At 41.8% G+C, this 22,108-nt stretch overlaps 1 protein-coding gene and 1 long non-coding RNA gene across 6 annotated transcripts in view; both read right to left on the bottom strand.

Moving 5' to 3' along the window:
* Nucleotides 1–22,108, bottom strand: part of DAAM (disheveled-associated activator of morphogenesis-like protein) — a 135,205-nt gene that overhangs the window by 76,584 nt on the left and 36,513 nt on the right. The window contains exon 1 of one of the 5 annotated variants that reach the window (XM_022789543.2): nt 17,845–21,227. The exons of the other annotated variants lie outside the window; for them this stretch is intronic. Within the exon in view, the coding sequence (XP_022645278.1) occupies nt 17,845–18,045 (201 nt within the window). The 5' untranslated portion in view covers nt 18,046–21,227. Of the gene's footprint in view, nt 1–17,844; nt 21,228–22,108 lie in introns of those variants that run through there. 5 annotated transcript variants of the gene reach the window in all.
* LOC111243668 (uncharacterized) lies at nt 10,707–13,530 on the bottom strand. Its single transcript, XR_015320564.1, has 2 exons — nt 11,442–13,530; nt 10,707–11,137 (listed from the first exon to the last, which is right to left on the bottom strand). It is a non-coding gene; the product is annotated as an uncharacterized LOC111243668 (long non-coding RNA).

Genomic DNA, 22,108 nt, shown 5'->3' with positions numbered 1-22,108 from the left:
ATAGGCTAATTAAAATGCAGAGGCCTGCCTTTAAGCATTCCACAATAAGACAACTAGCTTCAGCATGTCGACTGCCTTCCCTCCTAATCACGGGTGCCTTACAACTTAGTGGGGTAAAGCCTCGATGCAATGCTGATCGTTTGCGTACTTCCGGCGAATGGAGATGCTAGCTAATTCCTAGGAACGTTTGATACCTATGAGTGAGGAGGAATCAATAAAATGGCCGACTTCTGACCCTTGCACCTGTGTTTCAGGACCCCGAGGCTTCGTTAGGCTTCAGTAGTAGTATTGATACATGTTTATTATATTCTGTTGAACAATAAAAATTTATTTCCAAAACGCAGCGGTAGCGTATTACCAAGTCGGCTGGCCTCGCTTTTTCAGTTCTCCGTTTGGACTGCATCTAACAACCCTACCTGATAACAATTCAGGAGGAAAAAACATTTATCATGTTTCGGCATCAATGTTCAACATGTTATCACATCAAAGCATACATATAGAGTTTTGCCAACTTTCTTTCGACCCCAGTTCAAAAGAGGTTCCCCAAGAGGTTTGGTTCAAAAGAGTTACCCAACTCCCGCTTTCATGTGGCTGTGATACTATCAGAACATCACTTAATGTCATGTGTCATGACATTAAATGATGTTCTGATAGTCATTTTCGTAAGTACTTTTATGGTCTTTTATTATTTCTAATGTACTCAAAGCGAAAATGCGTACGCCCGCTTGAAGTGAAGATGTGAGATTTTGAGAGAAGTTTGAGAACGAGTATATAGCTATTTTTATTAAGAATTTTTTTTAACGTATTTGATGTTAACTAGAAAACTTCGAAAGATATTGCAATTGCATCTCAACTGTCCACAAGTCCAAACTTCAATAATTCTAATAAACGTTTACCAACTTTTTACGTTAAGCCAAATGAATTAACAGTAGACTCAAACATTTCCCACTCTGCTGTTCAGTCGCTGATAAAGGTCTGGGCTTTTTTTTTTCTAAGTGTCACCGTCGGATCGACAGGTTACTTGCTCTGGGCTTCCGACATAGCCGAAAAGGAAAGTGAGGTTTTTTCGCCGCATGGCTCCTTCGTGGGGTTAGAAAAGCATCTAGTATAGGGTTAATTGCTCGGCTAAACATACAATTTCCACTTCTGAGAGGATACTTCATCAGGAAAGGTCCCTTCCGCAATCGACCTTATGTCATTTTTAGTTCGAGTACCCCACCCCCTCTCGAATCACAAATAAAATAGTGGGATGGGAATATTTAAAACTCCCATGTAACTAGGACGATGTAGTAGTTACTAGATAAAAATAGGCCGACAATTTACAAGCATCTTGGGTTTGGGTGTTTCTTGTTGTTGGGTATACCAAGCAGCAAAGGCGAATAAATAAATAAGCCCGATTAATGACCCTGTTACTGATGTAAGATATTGCTTGATTGTGTAGACTTTACAAACCGGTATGTTCATGATGAACTACCTGTAACTTCATTTATTAATTATTTTGCTTCTATTTGTAGATAAGTTTTTCGAAACAATTATTTTTTTACGCAAAATTGAACGAATGCCATACTCGTCTTTGTACAAGACTCAAGTAACTACGCCCATAAGTCCCTGTAAAACTCTGTATATGGAAGACTTGAAGTTTATATTTTAATTAACTTCTGAACCACCCGTTCCTAAACACTCGTCCCAGCAACTTACCAAATGATTTGCTTCTCCTTCCATATAATCCATGCTTACCTAAAATCAAAAATAGGCTAGCTAAGGAACATAAGAAACTAACCCATAGCACAAACAGACGTACTGCAATATAAACGAGAAAATCTAATCAATCTCTTAGATTTGCTCAAAGTAACCATCATTTGTTTTATCGTATTATTATAAGAAATGTTGTTTATCAGTGTTGACTTCGCGCGAGTTTCTTGTTCATTGTTTTAGCTGCCTATTTACGTTACGATGTTATCTATTAATAATACGTTTCCGTTGAAAGGACTTTGTATTTGCTTATTTCGTTGTCGCTTCATCTTCCATTGGTAAGCAGTTTATGAGCACTGATGTACCAGCAGCATCTTGCCGCCCATAAACAGTATTTTCTTTGTTATTTTTTCGAACGCCACAGATTGTGTTGTTATTAGTTTGAGTAGCCCTTGCCTCCGCGCGCACGATCCGTAGTGGCTTATCGGGTCCTGATTAGCTGGCCTCTTGGCTAAAGACGAAGACGGCAGTGGTGCGAGCGAAGTACCATACACTACTTCCGCGTTGCAAGAAATTAGTGAAAATAACTTTGAGCTCAGCGTTACTTCAGACACTAGGCAAAGTGGAATCCTTCAAGACTTTTGCCAGTCTATTATAATTGCAAGGAATGTTTTACAACTGATAGCGAGTTTTAACGGTATGAATTTTATTCATCGTAACATAATTTATCCATTTGGGCGTAGGGACCATGCCGTAATGGCTTCGGCCCAGGCATGGAAGTGTAGGAATGTTTTGCAGTTTACAAGATGGCACACAATGACGGCCGCCGGAATTAACAATGAATCTTAAAACATTAGCGATTATTTACACTTTTGAATGAATCAACTATACGATGCTGTTCGGCGACCGCGTTGCGTTCCCTGGCCAATATCGCCATTAAGCGTTTCATGCAATGGCCGGCTCCGTGTGCCGCTGGGTTCTCTACAGACTGCCAAATGGCTCATGGAGATCGACTAAATGAACTTAACGAAAAACCATTAGCGAACAACAATATCATATATATGACATTATGGAAGGAAACAACAGACTACGCCGAAGATGACGCGTTAACAGGAATAGAGTCATCTACGAAAGACTGAAACGTTTATACGTTTTTAATTGAAGACATTCAGTTAATAATTTGATTTTTCAAATTAGATTATGCGCGACCAGAATGAATACGAACTCGAAAAGGGCATGGGTGCCTTCTTTTTAGAGGAACCCCTGCCACATGGCAAATCCACCAAAAGGCCCCTGTACTCTATTTCCAGGACCTGTTCCGATATCCGATTGACGAAAATACGCAATAATCGTGCCCGGGTTGAATTCAGGTATGCGAAGAAGCTCGTACTTATAAATACTATTGCACGAATCGCGGCGTTTTCTACACCAGCACCGCGTTAGCCCTAAGATTGCATTGATTCCTTCTATCAATGATATGTCGACAACGATTGCACAGTGTTTACTAAAACATTATAGAACTCGATAAATTATGGAAAAGACGAAGCATCATTCTATCCCTTACGAGCCATTCAATCTCCTGCTTTCTGACGGTCAGATACAGTAGGTATAATGGCCACGCGGCTTTCGGCGGCTGGTAAACCGCGCTCTATAGAGAGAAGCGCAAACTCTGTTCTAGCAAACGTTTTCAAAGTCACGCTCAAGGTAATAGGGCCAGCTCATTTCGTTCTATTATAGTTGCGCGCATACATACAGACTGATAAGTTGCGTACGCTAAAACTTATTAAGGGAGCGATGGCACGTTTACGAGTAAAACCATAACGGTTAAAGCTGACTACTGACGCGAACCGCTAATCAACATCGCGTTGAAATAGGCCCTCTTTTGTAAATCTTCACTCAGATAGCGCTAGTTTTTCTAAACGTGTTCACGGCCTGATGAACTAGAGGGAAGTACGTGCGCACGCGACGATTTTAGATGATCGATAACTATTGATCGTCCAGTGACGCTGCATCGGTTAGGATCCATTATTAGGATGTGACTGTTGTAGCTAATACAGAACGAAGCTTTCAAACGGTAGCTTCGTAGCCGTATTTTTGACGTCGCTGGCTCAAGACTTAGGGTTATCCTTTGCTGCATCAGTTAGTGTGAGGTTATTGAAGAAATTAAGCGTTTTAAGCTATTGGTGTGAAGAAAAAAAGCAGATTTCTTGTAATTAGGGACAGCATAATTGCACTAAGTTCATTAAAGTAAAATACAAAACAGCATTCATGACACAACAGCTGTTTTAGCCTTAAGAATTAGCACGAAGCCATACCCCGATAGTGCTTAAAAACTGAGAGGAAACAGATCGCGCCCTGATAATTGGTCTGTTAGTAGCTTAGTCTAAGCAGCTAGCGTTCTAAATTAAAATTATATATTTGCTTCGAAGCTGGTGACCTCTCCTTTACTCATATCTATGCTTGGTGTCTATCATTGCCCATGTAACAACAAAACTAACTTAAGATCACCGCTCTTGATGTCACGCATGATGTTTATATACGGTTCAACGCATTCGATGATTTTTCTAAATACAATTTTTTTTTCTCACCTTATCGCAGTCAATTCTCGCCCGATGTCAGTGTAATACACCGACATGCCCACTTAAATAGGGTTATGAAATAGTTCGCAGTAGCAACTACCACCTAACATGGAGGCGTACATGCGGACCTATCACTAAAAGAACAAACAATAATTTTTCTATAGCAGTAAAAATGGCCGCCGAATTATGATGCCACCGTAGCTAACACAGCCTCTGCTACCAAAAACAACAACAATAACAACGACAGTCTAATTCCCGACGCAACCCATACACAATTTTGTTGCGTGCCTTTGTCATACATCGCATGCTCATATATAATGCATCCTACACAGTTGTCTTGCGTACAGCGTTCATCTTGTACGGTTTCGTTATTTTTCGAACGATTTTTGTGATGCACGTGCGTGCCTTGCATAGTAACGAACCTCTTTATCGGCACAGCACAATCACTGATCAGTCGATCATCTTTGGGGAAAAGTTTCTTGATACAGAATTTCTTTACTAATATCAGCGCAAGCTTAGGGGCTATGTTTACGGCTGATCTAATCCGAAATTCATGCATTGCATCGCTTGCAACCCGGTCAAGTAGATAGATTTCAACAACATCGTGTTGGAATCAGTAACAGAACTACTTCCACAAACGATGAGAACCGTGCTGAATTTCAAACTAAACAGAATCAACTATATAAAACGATCCAACATCGATGTACATATAACAGTAGCCATCTCGTCAGAGTAACTACAATATTATTACAGAATGAGTGTAGCCAAATGTTGTAATTTTAAGCACATGATTTTATAGAGAAAACGGACCCTATAGGCATTCGTTTATACTATAGTAAGAGGATCGCAAGGAGTCGTTACGGGTGCTCGAGCGTAGTATGTGTTTATGTTTTGCTTCTGCGATCGGAACGTTAATGATGTAAATGCTTATCAACGCCACGCGAACATATCCAACAACCATAAGTCGCTAAACGGTGACACAGCATGAAAAAGCCATGACTAACATTTAACAATTGTACCATCATAGCTTCCTTTTAATTGAAATGACTCAAGATCGCCATGATCTGTATCGTTCCATATATTAGCAATTTGTTAGGGAGAATGGCTAGTATGATCGTTTGCATTGCAGAACCAATCCTGAAATAGCTGATTCAGTACACTCGCAAACATTGAATGCAAGTTTATTCAGTGTATCCTGAGCACAATGGGGATCTGGGAGTGAGTCAAACGCCGATCTCCTTTTTAGGGAACCCACATAGGCAACGACGACGGCACAACGGCAACGACCTAAGGCTCTGTGAGAGAAGGTCAATATAAGATAATCTCTCTGGCAATCCATATCTCTACTAGACCTTCAAAGTTGAGCTTGTACGACTACCTGGATAGCTGAAACCACGAATTGGAGTACGTTTCTGTCGCGTGCCTTCATCGTTCGTTTGTGATTTCCTATCTTTTTAGTTTCCCAGTAACCATTGAACATCGACGTTAATTCTATATATAAGTATATTCGACGCACTGTTGTCTTCAACCGTTACAATTTCAGCTATGAGCTCCTGTTGGAGAACCCTTGAAAATGTAATTTTGCATTACACAGTAGATTTAAATTGGGCACACTACATACATCTATCTGTTTCCACAACATCGAATGATATCGTATCTGCTAGTTTGTCACAGCATACAAACAAAACAGAAACTGCACTACACTTATCTTTCTATTATTTTCTTGCTCTGTAGGCAGCTTCACGATCAAAATGAAGCCTCAAGCAAAACTTCATAGCAAGTTACGCAACGTAACGTAATATTTGACTGCGATCAATCGATACGATTCGCTTTATCCGCTAGGAGGACAATGCGCGAAAAGCACCTATCTTCTGGGGATCGCTGTTCCTGTTGTTTGTTTCGGCGCGAGTCAGTTCACGGCCGAATGGCCCATGTCCGTACGTGACGCAGTCGGGCCTGACACGACGGCCAAACCACTGCTATTGTTACAACGATTATATCGTATTGTCAATTCGACGCTGCAAAAGATTGCACTATCGTCGTATTGTTTCGTTGCTTTTGGACAGCGGCGATACCAGTTACGCATTCTGCGTGCAACTGGTAAGCCTGTTACTGGTCCGGACGTCGCCAAAGCGTTGTTCGTCGGTCTGTGACTGACGATTCGATCGATGAGCGAAAGTGGTCGAGGGAAGGTTAGTGATAAAGTGGTTCTTGTGATGGAGAAGACTGCTTAAGCAAAGAAATCGCTTGTACGCTAGCATTGTTTAGAATAAGCGAAAAAATATGTTACTAGTTACGGTTATTTCGTCTTCTGGAGAAATCTAAGCAGCAGCCTCATGAGCACGACGACGTGGTTGACATCACTGCCAGCCCTGTCGGACAGGCACAGCATATGTGTCCACTGAGTAGATGCCAGCAGGCACTGAAAATCTGAGAAAGTATCTTATGACGTCTTAAAACGATTAGGTTAGTGTAGTGGTGACAGAATCTGAGCGCCTCACCCGTTGATGCTTCAGGAAGCGGGAAGTTCCTAACTCAGTCTATGATGGAATGAAGTTCTATCTAGACTCCACTGAGGATCAACTTAATGTCACTGGTTTTTCCCATATATATATACATACATTTCACTAAGCTACAATATCTTGGCCATTTTGCGTACTGGAGAACCCGGAACAAAAACTTCCGATAGAAATACCGATATCTGGCATTTATTCTTACGTAATAACGTGGTGGCTTTGTAACTTTGGATTATTATAGATGAGTAGAGAAAGCTGCAATGTAATTCCCACCGACATAAAATTACTGCCATAAGTAAACTTACGCACTGGGCACGTTGAGGGCAACTTCTCGCTGTAAAATGTTGTTAACTGTTTTTTTATCATATGAAACCAATATTTTTCCATTGTACGCATATTTTTACTTTGAATATTTTTAACCTATCGGTATTGTAACCCAATGGGACTACCGAAACGTTGGTGATTATATCCAAAAGTTGAGCAGCTTAATCAGCGACATAACGATAGGTAGTATCGGATTGTCACGCAAATCTTTTCAGAAACCGTCTTTCTCTTAACTACGTAATACCTAAAGTGATCTAGCATGGAAAGACAGTGCAACACGGCGGCATAAATATTAGCGGAGGTACACAAAATATTCAGTGCGGCTTGTGACAGCCGACGATGGATTGTACCGTTTTCGTGCAGCAGAGTTTCTTTGACGACATGCGGCCATCTTTGATTTCACCTTTCTTTAACGTATCGTTTTTTCGTCTGAGTCAACTTTTGACAAGCACCCCGCTCGTTTTTGGCTGTAACGCATATTGCAGCGCTACTCATATAATGATGCTACGCCGTCAATGAATATGTAATATTTTTAACGATTTTTATGTTCTTTATACTGTAGTCATATATATATATATATATATATATATATATATATATATATTTTTTTTTTTTTTTTTGATGCACACATTTAACGAGTTATTTTTTAACTGTGAGATACTTTGCTGAGAATATTGTAAATTCTGCTTCGATATCTAAAATCCAAAAATGATAAGTTCGTATTTAGACAAGTCCAAATATAGTCAAATAAACAGCTGATCGATACGTGTATTGAGTCGTTCCCTGTGAAATTATCAAAGTTTCTTCGATCACTATATCTTCATCATACACGATCACGACAGTTAATGGGCGCTTTGAAGCAACAACATCACTTTCGTATCTCATATTATTCCCGAAAACGTACCACTCTATTGTCTGTCGGCAGGCCAAACATATACTTGCTTTCCCCTCACATGTCCCTTACCTATTCCGCATTTAAACAAAAAAACAAAGATCATCTTCAGACTCGATTCCCTTTTAGTTTTACCGACATTGGCGCCTCTACTGCATTAGTGCTCGTCATAACACTCCCCCCATTGTGACGAACTCCTTTAATTTTTTTTATCTTGATTTTGCTAACAAATTTTGCTGTCCTCCCCAAACATGCGTAGTTCGACTGTATTCGATAAGAAGCGACCGCCTGGAGACGGGAAGGAGACCCTATCAACACACCTCCGCCCATCAAAACTTCTCCGTTCAAACGCGAAACAGGCCCATGGGTAGACAATCAAGCAGCAAGAACTAGAAGGGAGCTTCTCCTGCAGTAACTGTTGCCAGCTGGCGCCACGTCCTGAACTCAGCTTTTCTGAATCCACAGTGCGCTAGGTAGATCCTTGCCTTGAATCTGTTCCACGCTTGGCTACTATAAGCTATCGAGGCAGCATTAGAAAGCAATGAATGGTGCCAGGTACGGGCGTGAAGCACAATAAAGCACACTTTTAAAAAGCTGATTCGAAATTCTACGATGAAACTGCAGCATCAAAACGAATTACTGGTCGCCCTCTGAAGTAAATTTAATTGAAGTTTTTTTTTTAATGTCTATTGATGTTCCAATGCCTGGAGTGCTTAAGCACCACTATTCGCTCTGGTATACTTTGATCTTGAACCGATTTCGGCAGCATCGAGCGCCGGGTTCTGTATTTCTTTTACTTTTGATAAATTTTTACTTCGAAGAAGTAACGCGTGCTGGTTTGGCCTGACACCGATTTGAATAGGGATATGTTTTATTTCTTCGAATTTTTTGATGAAGGTCATCCCGTCATTTTTCATGACCCAATTTCTCCGAGTCGCTTTCTCTGACGCGCTGTGTTAGACATATGCAAGTATATCATCATTGACAATTTGCTTTGTATGCTATTCCGCTTAACTATCTTTAGTTGTTCCCTATTTTCGACTTCCGCTCGACTCAAGTAGACACATTCCGGTATTTTAGTACACGCTGATAAAGGAATGACATTTTGAAACTAGCAATACATTATTTATCCTAGTGTATATTCCGGGCAGATCATTGAACGTGCCCAAAACACCAGTATATAGCCTTTATACATGTGCCTATAAACAGATAACGAAGACAAAGCGCTTATCGTTATTCGCCATCAGTTATCTCACTAGCTACTTGCGTCGCCAGAAGAAGGAGCACCAACTTCGTTTACATCTATTTTGGCTAAATATACTATCATCGACCACCATCGATTGGACCTACTATGCTCAACACCCATTACCATTGAATTGGACGACTTTGCTTTCCTCTGTACCACATCGACGATGTTGACTTTCTTCCATTTTGTCAAATTCTGGAAAACAGCAAGACACTGACAGACATAGTACAATAGACAAAGTGATGCTAATACATCTACTTATGTTATGCCCCCTCCCCACGACAACTTTGCAGACAGAGCTACTAGGCTGCGACATTGCCCTCTTTTCCGCCCCGATAACATGTTTCGATAGCAAAGCAACAATAATCAACGATTTCAGAAAGCTTAATCAAGCAGTTCCGTTTCTAAATGACCGTTGCTGCCGTCGTTGAAATCGTCGAAAAACGATAATCAAATGGTTCTAAGGGCAGATACGCGCTCTAGCTGCTGCTTGATGTCATCGTTCTTTACTGCGATGGCCCCTTTCTTGTAGATTATCCTTTTTATGCTCTTGCTGTAATTGCGATTGTTGCTCTGTATCCGGAGTGTCTGGATGCTGTCCCATAGTGCATCGGCAGCGGCAGCTCGGGCAAAATAAACGGTGGATAACAACGATGAACTACAACAATAACAACAATACGGTGCAGTCAAGTGGTTATCAATCAGTCTGCCACGCATGTACTGCGTACTGGCGCCGTGTGATTCGCTGCCCCCGAACCGTTCATAGAATAGTGCTTCCCTAGGCGGAAGTGCGAAGCTGTTCTTCGCCCACTAGTCTTCCTCTGTTCACATTCGGTGACTGTTACGATAACGGCTGACGAGAGGGACGCTCTTATGCGTCAATACGAGAGCATCATGTTGACTATCGTCGCCGATCGCGTCGCGAGTCACCGTAATTGCCTTATACTAAGTGAAACAGCCTATGGCATGAGCGACGGCAACGGTGGATTCATGCAAACGGCATATCGATATAAACCGGTGCACAGGTCGAGTGGCCAGACGGATGGTAAGACGGCTGAGCACTTGTGCATAAATGGCTAATTACGTAAACACACACGTATTTTGAGGCAGTATGTAGGTTTACGATGTAATGTAGTGCACAATGAACGTGTACGCGTACTCTGGTTGTATGAGGGCCAAATGGCTATCTTATATGTATGTAAATCGGCAATTTGCCGTACCGGCAGCTATCACATAACGCATAAAAGTAGCAATAAGAATTAGAAAATAACTAATGGACAGTAATGCAAGCGACGAGTTGCATTTATATACGCACGACATCACGAGCCTTTACACTAAGGAAGAGCTTATCGTCAAGTATGATTATTTAGATATGATATATTATGATAGGACAAAATCGACACACGGGGATGATGCGCAGCAACATGAGCAAATAACAAGGATAGGCTAACCAAAAATGAAGTCAACATATTAACATTTAATGTATGTTACTAACAATTGTTATCAATTCATACTTCACTTAGCCCTTATGTGCCGCATATAGTGTACACAGCAGCTTCCCTTTCGCTTATTTAAACATATGTTTTTTTGTGCACTCTCCACGCACTTAGTTCAGGCTTCCGAATGTAATTGTCTCTCGAAGTCCATATCGATGATGGCTTGTGGCGCATCGTCGTTGACCGAGTTTTAAGAATATCCTGCACTTCAACAACAGTTTAAATGTTAAGCTAGAAAAGAACACGATTTATTGGAACAGGTCACGACGCAGCCGTTGAACGGATCTTTTTACTTATATGCTACAATAACGAGTTTCATAAATCATCCTATTACCATTGTACCAATGTTTCTTAACGAAAGCTTCGCTGGTCGTAGTGGTCAGGGCCCGTATCTGTCAGAGTACGATACACACATCGTAGATAACGAGATACCGACGTTAGTTACAAAGAAAATTATTATTATTATTATTATATTATATTATCACTTATATAAACGGTTCTTTGCATATGTTTCACGTAGAATGTTTTCCTGAAGTTTGTAATTTTTGCATGGGTAGAGCTGCCGTCACTACCGGACTTGCAGTTGAAAAGCAGACTGAGTACGTCCGCCTGCTTATAATTTTCGTCCTGCTCACCTGACTTTGCCTTATATTATTTCAAGTCCTACTCCTCCAACTATATTATAAATACTATTACCTTTGTCCGTGCATTTATCACCATAGTCATTACGATGAAAACACGCGGTTTCTTGCCGGCTTTCGTCTTCGTTGTTGCTAGACATTGTTCTTGTTTCCGACGTTCGGCAGCAAATGTGTCGCACACTAGTGCTAGCAGTAATTTAACATCTTCAAAAATTCTTTCATTCATTCGAAAAAATCTCAACATTTATGAGTCTAATTTATTGTGACGCCGCTACTTAATTACCTCGACAGTTTCCATTCAGCGTATCGGTCTTAAGCTGAATCGACTATAGCTTATACAATTCCACCGTGATAGCATTGGATGCTACTGGCCAAAGCATGACTAGTCATAGCAGTAAAGATACTGATGACCGTAAAGTTTTGTGTGATCTATATTCGCATATTATTATCATCGAACAGTGTTAACGTTTCGACCTTAAGCTGATCGTCCGCTGCGATAAGGCTCCCTTAGCTGATACGGCTGAGATGGGAAGTTGGACGTTTCCTGTTTTTGGTTTACGAGCCTTTCACTTTTTACTAATTTAATCCGATTTAATAGATCGATAGATGCAAGGAAGAATGATAGCCAACACGAAGCTGTTAGAAGACGTGTATCTATGCACATACGCACACCTTTTAAAGAAAGTTTTACGACGTAGGCGAAAGAAAAACGGGCCTATCCATCATTGTCAACTGTTTTCTCATCGTCGTCGTTGCCGACGTCAACTAATTCTTGCCTAAGCCTGTATCCATATTACACATGGACGTTATTACTGATGGTACAGCAGCTGACGAGGCTGATGATTCTGTTTGGTCCACTTCCAGGCCTATTTTAACGTCCGTTCCCGCTTGAGCGCAAGCTAATTATTTCGTTTACGATCATTACCCTAATAAGAAACGAGACCGTAATAACCCTAATTCTAGTGCCCGATGTGGCAACACATTTCCATTTGATACTAATAATCTCTACACGTAGCTGTAATACTTAGAATTGGGAAAAATAAGCAACCGAGTTTGAGCTAGTGGAGGCGGTCAATTACCACACCTAAACAAAAACGTGTCATAACAATCGAATTTCTGTGTTCGTGCTTTGCCTCGAGGTCATGTTTCAAATTGGATATACGACCAAGTTGATTAAGTGTGTGTGTGTAGGAAAAATGAAAAACAGCAGATTGTATAAGTTTTAAAATTAATAGATATGCTTATCTGAACTCTGCTAGCAAATGCCGGTATTATTTCTGCATTAATTTTGGATTTTGTCAAACATCCTTTCAGACCTAATATTAGAGAACGTACATTCGTCATTGAGTCAATTGTGTAAACCCAGTTGCCATGGTTACCGAAGCAGCGAACATCTGACCATTGAATAAGAACAGTCTATTGCTGCTGTATAGGTACGAAGTAGGTAACACTGCGGGGTACGAAGAGTAACAGCATTGGATGGAAAAAAGGCATTATTCGCAAACGCCCCTTAACGATGAAACAGTTATGTCGAAAGCTGAAGATTCTTTGCTACGTTATTTACCGCATAACCCTTCGATCCTTTTTTCAAAAAGCATTACGGAGGCCACTGGCCATTTCGAATACGGCCAACTGAAATGGGACACGAGCCACAGTTGTAACAGTAAACAATAGAGTCTCTGTATCACAGGCATAGCGAGTTGTAATACCTAAAAGGTATATACGTACAAAAACTACCGGTTTGGTCGAACCGCTATTCTCTGAGTATACACAACGTAACAGTGTTTTGTTATGTACAGAACAGGGTCAGTTCTAGTTTAACGCGTAACAGTCCAGCGACAATCGGTAAAGCGACGGTGAGCGATGACGAGGTTAAAGAAAGCCTATGAAGAACCACTACTCGAGCCGACAGTCAGTTTTGAATAACGATGATTGCTACTGTTGCGGGTAATGATATGTGCGTATGCAGTGTAATTGCGGGTCTGGCGACTGAACTGGGTCGCACAGTGGCCGCGCCTAGGATGTTAACCATGCGGCGTCGCGCGGCTAAGGAGCAAAGACGATGAGCATGAGAGACCCCTCATTACCGCAACCTAAGGTTGATGTGGTTCAAAATGACTGCCGTTAATGGCGAGTTAGTCCCCCCGTCCCCCCCCGTCCCCCCCCCCTTAAAGAAAAACCAATGGTAATAGAGTAACAGAAGCAGCATCAGCAAACACTACTCACCTCTACTCCTAGTGCTCCTAGTATCTTATTAGTTTTACAGGGAGCATTCCACCGAAAAACTGCGACGGGGTAAAAGGCTCAGATTGGCCAACTGGCTATTTAGGCAAAAGTGGGGCAGGTAAACACACAGTCGAAAAGTCTAGACTTCCAAGCTTACCGGCCAATAACAACAATAATTCTAGCAGAAAGCCAGTTAAATTGGACGAGTAAACGTTGAGGCTCAGACAAAAGCCCTAAGAAGCTCCTATCGGATACAGAAACAACCAATAAGACCCCAAACAGCGACAGTAAATAGCTCCACGGAAGCGCGTCCTTTTGGATAGTACGAACTACAGGAAAGGCACTACTGTGGCTTGGATCGTTCAGCAGCATTCTCTACCCATACATTCTATCTGAAACCTATCGGCGGAAGAGCAAGTCAGGATGCCACAGTGTCATAAGGGAGACTGAGTTTACTGCAAAATAATTCATATTTGCATAACAAATCGACGTAAAGATTGAAACTTGTGTCCTTATAGTTATTCCTATAAGTGGCAGGAAGAAAAAGACGAAAGGAAAAACGAAGGCGGGTTGCGGTGTTATGACGCTCCTGGAAGGCTGCTTGCTATTTTGGCTATGAGACAACAAATTTAGATATCACAGTCATAGCCGTTACACGCAATATATACCGACGGAACAGATAAACGGCTTTAAAAGAGCTCTCGACCAAACGAGACTGATCCGTAATTCAAGATATCTATACAACAGTATACATATGTGAGAACTACATCGGAGCAAACAGTTGCGTACATATTGCGTTATTCGAGTTTACAAACATAGCTTAATTACATAGACAAAAATGCTTGTACGGCTATTATGTGAATGTCTCATACACAGAGAGACTGTTAAGATGAATCTTTTGCAATACAAGACAGATTTTATTCGTACGTTGGATCGCGTTTTTGTTTATATAGAATTGTCGAAATTTCAAAGGAACGGGCATGATTTAACGTAGTGATAATGAAATGATAAAAGTTTGCCAGACAAATCAAGGTCTTTTCTTTACTACTGATAGAATAGCTTCCGTTAAAAGGGGATGCGTGTGTAATTATTTCGTTTCACATCATCGTCGATTTGAGTCATCCGTTCTGCTATTCCTGACGATTTTTATTAATAATCTATTGATGGAAGTACCGAAACTAGATAAACACCATGCCCCCGGCAGCTCAACACTCTGTCGATGTTTCTGGGTGGTGCCGTCGCTATCCCCATCACCATGACTGACCCCCCAAAAAAAAAACAAAAAAGTCAGGGCTGTCTGAGAGGCAAGCTTCGCACTAGTTCGACGAATAAAAAGCACTACGCCTTGACTCAGTTGCACCGGTCATAAAAGTATATTGGAATTTACTTGCTCTACCATTTCAACGTCATAAATGAATTACGACAATTTATACAGGTCGGGTATTTAGGTAGGGACGGATAGAGAAATCCAACCCAGCTGCGATTGCGATTTCCACCGAAAGCTGTGACTCGAATGGGGCTTCACTAAGCTACCCTATATACCAAACCGCCTGTGCAGCCCACTGCTGACCGTAGCAGCCTATTTCGTCCTCAATTAGACACGCAATTTAGTGTGTAGGTTCTAAGCGAAAGTGAACACACACAAAAAAAAAAACAGTTCGGCGGAGATTGGTGTTTGTTATGCATTTAATTATTGATGGGAACGAATGATGTGATCTGTGAAATAGCCATCATTGTAAACGGCGCCGAATCGGATAAAAAAATTATATTTATAATAGAACACTAATACGAGAATATCAAAGAATTAATAAAGTGATCCGTGTTGTTAGATAATATATCAAAAAAAAAAAGTGACGCTGTTTGTGCGTAATAATTGCTATGTCGTGTTTGATTGATGACGGAAGGACGGTTTTCACTCCGTTCGCTTCTATGTAGTTCATGGAATAGTCTACATTAGTATTCCTTACGATTGATCGGTGGCGTTACGGTAATTACATTGATTGTATACGTATACATCGCTACACATACACTAGAATTGTTAGTACTTTTATTTAACATGCTAGTGCATATTGTCATAACCACACTCGTTCGCGCGTCGCGTGTTAACTAAACACACCTAAAAAGCACGGGCCTGTACATATAGTAAATACCTTTATACTATCTGATCTCATACTGCTAACAATGCAGGCTATTTTGGTCGTCATCTAATTCATCAGTTGCATATTATCTCCTGGGTAAACGCAGCAGCGCCAGTGGAAAGTTCTAGTCGATACACCGTTGGTGCATCTAAGCTTCTACTGTTTACTGTAATACTTTTCTAAAATGGTGGAGTTTGTGCGCCTTTGTTATTTTTCTGTTTGTTTTTTGTTTTCCAAACGCCCATGACATCGACGCGAGATGGCACAACCATCGCAGTCACGCACCAAGCCTGAATTTCTTTCCGCCCCCTACAATTTAGCTTGTTATCGGGTGCACCTCTCTGGAGAGTAGAATGGTTTCAAAAATTTTTTTACCATCTATTTCTTCATCAGATCGCGTCCGATTTGCAAATCTCGTTTTCCGTTGACTGGCAGCTAAAGCTATATTGTGTGTAATGGTGCGATCCATTTATCCTTCGAATAACCGAGAACGATCAGCATAGCTAAAGGACCACAGGTGGGTTATACAAACGGTGGGTCAATAAGTTCAGGCAACTTGAAACGAGTGCTTGAAGCACGAAAACGTGTGCTCAAAGATTCACAGGAACGGTATGAATGTCCAAACGGGATAGTGCCGCATCGACATGAAATACCTGCGTGCCACTAAAAGGAAAATAAGGCAGACCAAGCAAGGTTATCTTTTGGAAGTAGGAGTTGCAATAAGGAGAAAAAGGCAACGAATGTTCGTTGAGAGCACTCGGTTAAATCGGGGAAACCTTCATTGGTGCGTTCCCGAAAGCTGCGACCTAATGCTACTGCGGTCTTAGCAACATACGACGACTATTATAACTTTGTCATAGCGTAATAGTAGCTTACTGGAGAGTCGTATTTTAATTAACCCATTTCAAATAAAAAACAGATTCTTATTAAAATTGTGGATCAGTAGGAAATGCGGCACAGTATAGCACTAGCTCTCTGTTCCATGTTTTGTTCTGTATACAGACAGTTCAGTAGCTTCTTGAGGCACCCTCCATGCTAATTTATTCCGTACGTAATTCAACGTAAAATTAAGTCAGCGTTTCGCATAACAATTACGTGTTTTATATGTGAATAGCGATTTCATAAGGGCTGGCAAGGCACTGTCATAGAGATGAACTCAAGATAGACTGAAGATTTGACTACTATAATTAATGAAGAGAAATGGCGGTGATGACGATTACGTTGTTGATTAGACGACGGTGCCAATTATTCGTGGAACTGTAGAACGAAATAGAAGAAGCCACAATGCATAACTTACTAATTATCAATAGGTGAGTTAGTCTTGACTATTTAAAAATGGGACGCTTCTGTTGTAACAGGTACGGGCTGTTACGATAAAGCTGCGGTAGGGGTGCTATTAGGGTAATTGTCTTACAATAATATTGTAATACGACATGTCTATCACTGAACATTGTCGCGCAATGAAAGATGAGCCGAAATGAAGAGTCGGGAATTGCCATGCTGATTGTTCCCAATATTAATGGTAATATTTAGGTGGGCTAATATACTTCCTAGTATACTTAGGCTAAATCCAACTTGACAAGTTATGGACAAATATGAAATTACGAATTGCTATTTTGTCTTGGTGTATATATATAAAGCTCGACGCTACTATATAGTTATGCGTAAATTCCTCTTTGTGACATGAGCCATTTCATGATCCTTAAGTAATAAATATAAACAGCAAAAAAAAATAATAACTAATAAAAATTTCAGTATACAGGTAGATGCCCCAATTTGAAGTTCATAACTATACCAAATTGCTGCTGTACCAGATCGATTGAATAGGTCAGCTTGCATTAATAGGCCAGCACATCATTTTCGATCAACAAAGCAGTTCACAACACAAGAGACAATCTCTTCCTCAATCATAGTGGTGATAACTCACAAATACGTCTGAACTATATACATTTATATAGCAATTTTCAAAATACTGTTCTCTGTAGTCAGCCTATAAAGCAACGTGCTTCTTTCCCCATCTTAAAAAGACCAAGTCGACTTAATTATTTCATTAACGTATAGCAGCAATAGATGAAATCATTATCAGGATCGTACCTTGACCCTATCCCTTGCAGAGGGCTTTCCAGCACTGTTTTGAAGAACGCCATGACCGCTGTCTTTATGATTGCTGATACTGTTATTGATGTTGAGGTGGTTGGTGTTATTATTCGAAGGGATGGCTGTTGTCGTGGTGACAGTGGCGTTTCGAAGACCATCTCGGGCCTGATTGAGCTGGTTCATCTCACGAACATCCATGGTATCGGCCTCTTTGTTCAACTGTTTACTGCTTAGCCGCCGCTGTCTGAATGCACGACGAAACGGAATTTTCGGTGCTCTGTTCACAGCTACTGCAACTATTACAACTAACTCGCTGATCGTTTTGGAACAGACAAGATGATTACGCTCATCCAGCAAGCGAACATGCTCATCAGACAGAGGAAGAGATTTATCCAATCAACGTCGGTCGGTGTAGATGAAGAGCAGATCGAACTTTCCTCGGACCGTTCTACAAATATATGCCAGCACTTCTTAGTCCCTGAGAGCCGTAGTCTTGTGAGTGCGCGAACCTCCGATGGAAGCATAAGCAACGAGACTGCTGTCCTATATTGGACCGACCGGTCTTATCTCGTGTACGCCGTCTCGTCTAGCGCCAAATGCTTTCCTAACTTTTTCTTGTTGTTGATGCAAAGCGTGCTAAAGGATCGCTTGTCGGCTTTTACTCGCCAGCTCTTAATTTTGATTGGTCCAGCTGCATCTGTCCTAGAGTTAAGTGAGATTCACGAGCGAGCTACGATCCCCTTATGTTGCGAGCTCTCTTTTTCTCTCTCCATACCTCGGTATCTCTATGTCGGTTCCTGCTGTCTTAGTCGGCGTTATTCTCGTTGCCTCTCAGCACAAGGCGCGTTCTGTCATGTGCAGCTGTAATGCTACTGTTGGTAACAGTGCCACTAGCGGTAGTAGCCGGCACAGCCTTTCCTTTCTCTTTCTAATCGAATCGCCTTCTTGGGTTGCTCCCCCTACAGGCTCTTCTGGATTGTAGCCCGGATCTGAGAGGCCCCGATCAGCCGAGCAACTACGTTAACAGTAAGAGATAGTACCACGAGGCCCGACATATAGAGCAAATGGATCCCAATCTATCGATGCAGTAGCGTCTAACAGCACAAAACTCACAATGAGCGGCAAACGCTGCCCGTGCCGTGTCACTCCGGAACACGCTGCCACAGATAGAAAATGCAGCTAAAGAGCGCGACAAAGAAGAGGTCGAGCCGGCGACTAACAGCCAGACGTCTACCAGTCAAGCTGCAGGAACTGAAAGAGCCTCCACACACAGTCTGAGCGGACTCTATCTATTGTTACTGTTAATATTCACTTGCGCTCATCCCTTTTTCTTTCTGTACCGTTCGTTAATTCTCTTTTTTTCTAGTTGTATACGTAAACGTGTATGAGAAGTGAACCATGCACGGCAACGATTGTGCAGCAGAGGGCAACGTCTCGAGCGCTAATCAATGAAAGATATACGAAAGGCTAGAAATAATCTTCAATATCTCCCTTGCTTTCTATAGTACGCGCTTAATTGACCATTAGTATGCGCTAACCAAAACTCGCCGTTCCCGCCAGCATCGTGACACTCCTCGCTCGATAAACCTAGCACTTCTGCTATTGCTGCTGTAGAAGTTGCTCCGAACTGCGATAGGGCAACGGTAAAAGCCTTAAAACGGCACAATGCTCATGCTTACGCAGAAAACTGTTGTTTGTATAGCCGTCGTCATCGCTGGTCAGCAGTTTGTTTCGCTTGGTAGTTTACGTTGAGTACTGCCTGTTATCATTGTCAAGCATAATCTGCCTGCCAACGTGTCGGGCATTTATCATCTGCACCTTGGAATACACTGGGCAAGCCTGACCTTCGGATCATCGCTAAAAAAATCCACTTAAGTAAAAATGAGTTCTCGCTGGAGATGACGGCATTCAACAAAACACAGTTGCAAATGTCCCTTTTGTTAACGGAGCTCCATGATTTTATCAACCCAAGCTTGCTCATACACTTTCGATATAACACTAGGCAGGGTGAATCGAATCGTTCTAATAGTTCTGGTTCCACTGTAAGAAAGTATTCTTGGCACTTTTCGATGGAATAACGATGACGCAGTGGGGATCCCAACACAACACTCACGACAGAAACAAACTCCTTGGTACTAAGTATATTTTCACTACAGAGGTCGCTTACATACACTTAATGTGGTCTTATAGCAGATAGCAGCATATCTACAGGGTACGGCGTGCTATTCGGCTCTTGCAGTATGACCATAAAAGCTGGAGCAGCCTATTAGACCTAAGCTCCATCTTTTATTCAATTTTGTTATCGGTTCATGTACTTGAAGCCGTTGAAAAAAATTAACCAGTCATTTGTTTCTTTTCCACAACACCACGCGCATCCGTTCTTGCCTTTTCGGTTATCTGCAATCGTGGCCGGCCCTAAGCGGTAGCACCGGTTAGCGCGGATACCGTTGTCCCGCGGTGTTTCTCCCGTCAGCGATAGCTTGAACTGACTGTGCGTTTTCCAAACTACTATAGGACCAATGGGCCGCGAGCTCCCTTCTACGTCCGCCGCCGCTGTCGTTGTTTCGAACGGTGAATGCTTACCGATGAAAGCGCATGTTGTTAGCCCTCGCCAGCGTGATTTGGCTTGCCTGCTGTGGCGTCGTCTAGCTGCCCTACGAGTCCTCGCAAACGCCAGTGCCGCACTACGTCGCACTGATCGCCTCGGATGGATCGGTCTATTCGTTGGTCGGTTAGTTCGACTTGCCGTTCGTTAGTTTGTCCGTGCAATGGAATCGCATCGAACGGCCCCAATGGACATGGACTACTCCAAGGAGGGAGAGAGAGAGAGGGGAAACAACCGGCTCGTCACTACGCCGATACCGATGATGGTGCCGAAGATGACAGGAACACGGTCGCGACCGCGCCTCTAGATGAAGGCGGCGTTTGCTTCAGGAGCGACAGCAACAAAAGCAGCGGTGGTAGTTAGCTGCTGCCCCGGTCTTTCTTGCACATTTTCGCTGGAAGCCCAGATCTGTTTTCCTGCTTAAGCTCGCACCTAGCCACCCTCCACCGTCGGCATGACTGTCGCCAGACGGTGAGCGACCAAACGTCAAGCAAACGATTCATCAAGGCACCGTAACGCAGTTACAGAAACGAAGATATTTTCTATCTTCTGTCGATTCTGGAAGAATTATGCTTTAGCAGCCGTCAGCGTCAGTAGCGTCAACAACAGCATATCGATAATAAGAACAGCATCAGCAGAAGGATGACTCGAAGTGACCGTTAGGGACACATGACGATATAAAAGAGGCCGTCAGAAAGCGTACAGCCAGGAGTGAAATAGGCGAAACACATTCTATCATGGACAATTAAGAGGAAGAATCAATTTGACACTGAGTGTTCGTGGTTTATAGAAGTGATGATGTATCGTATATAACGTGAACACTTGCACTACGTGGTAGTGATAATAGTGTCCTCATCCAATAAGCTTTATTTTGAACGCCCGCCGAAATATATAGGCATTAATATAATAATACATAGCACAAAGAGATGGAGTAAACCCATTTACAGGCGCAAATACATTACCTAGGAGACGCCAGCCCATATACATGTAGCGTAACATCATTGACCCAAAAACGAATTTGGTTACTTCTCGAGATAGTTAGGTGGAAATTAATCGAATGTAACAAAAATCTGAAAGATTAATGAAAGGACTGGTGTTTTCTGGCAGCCATTGCTAGCAAGTAATTGATGCGTATAACTTCGTGTCGCTCAGACCACGACGCTCTCGCAAATAGGTATTGAGATGTAGATTATATTTGAGTTCAATGTATAATACTTGATATAATTGTCTTGAGTCTTGCAATTTACCGCACAAATACTAAGACAGTTATTTCTCAAAAACCTATAAACTTATCAACTATATATAAGTGTACGCACGATGCAGTTTGTTTTACATGTTGACGGTCGAAGTTTTTCAGTATTAATACGACGTGTCTGAAAAACAGTATCGTAGCAAATCACAGATATGAACACTAGTGTAGCAGGATATGAGAATCATCCTTTGACTCCTGACTGAGACAAGGTACCAGTTGGTCAGCCGCAAAGTGACTTTCACTCGCACGAGCCACACAGTCGATGCTTGTGTGCACTATTAACATCGTCATGCCATATAATAGCAAGTTGACTTGGATGGAACCTAAATATCTTGTATTATACCTACTTCAAATCAGTATTGATCAGCTTAAGGAGACAGTAAATGGGTCATGTGTATGCTCTT

The sequence above is a fragment of the Varroa destructor genome, unplaced genomic scaffold (genome assembly GCF_002443255.2).
Source record: "Varroa destructor unplaced genomic scaffold, Vdes_3.0 BEIS01000002.1, whole genome shotgun sequence".
Classification (NCBI taxonomy): Eukaryota; Metazoa; Arthropoda; class Arachnida; order Mesostigmata; family Varroidae; genus Varroa; species Varroa destructor.
The sequence above is the reverse complement of the archived record's forward strand: the minus strand, read 5'-3'. Positions and strand labels throughout refer to the sequence as shown.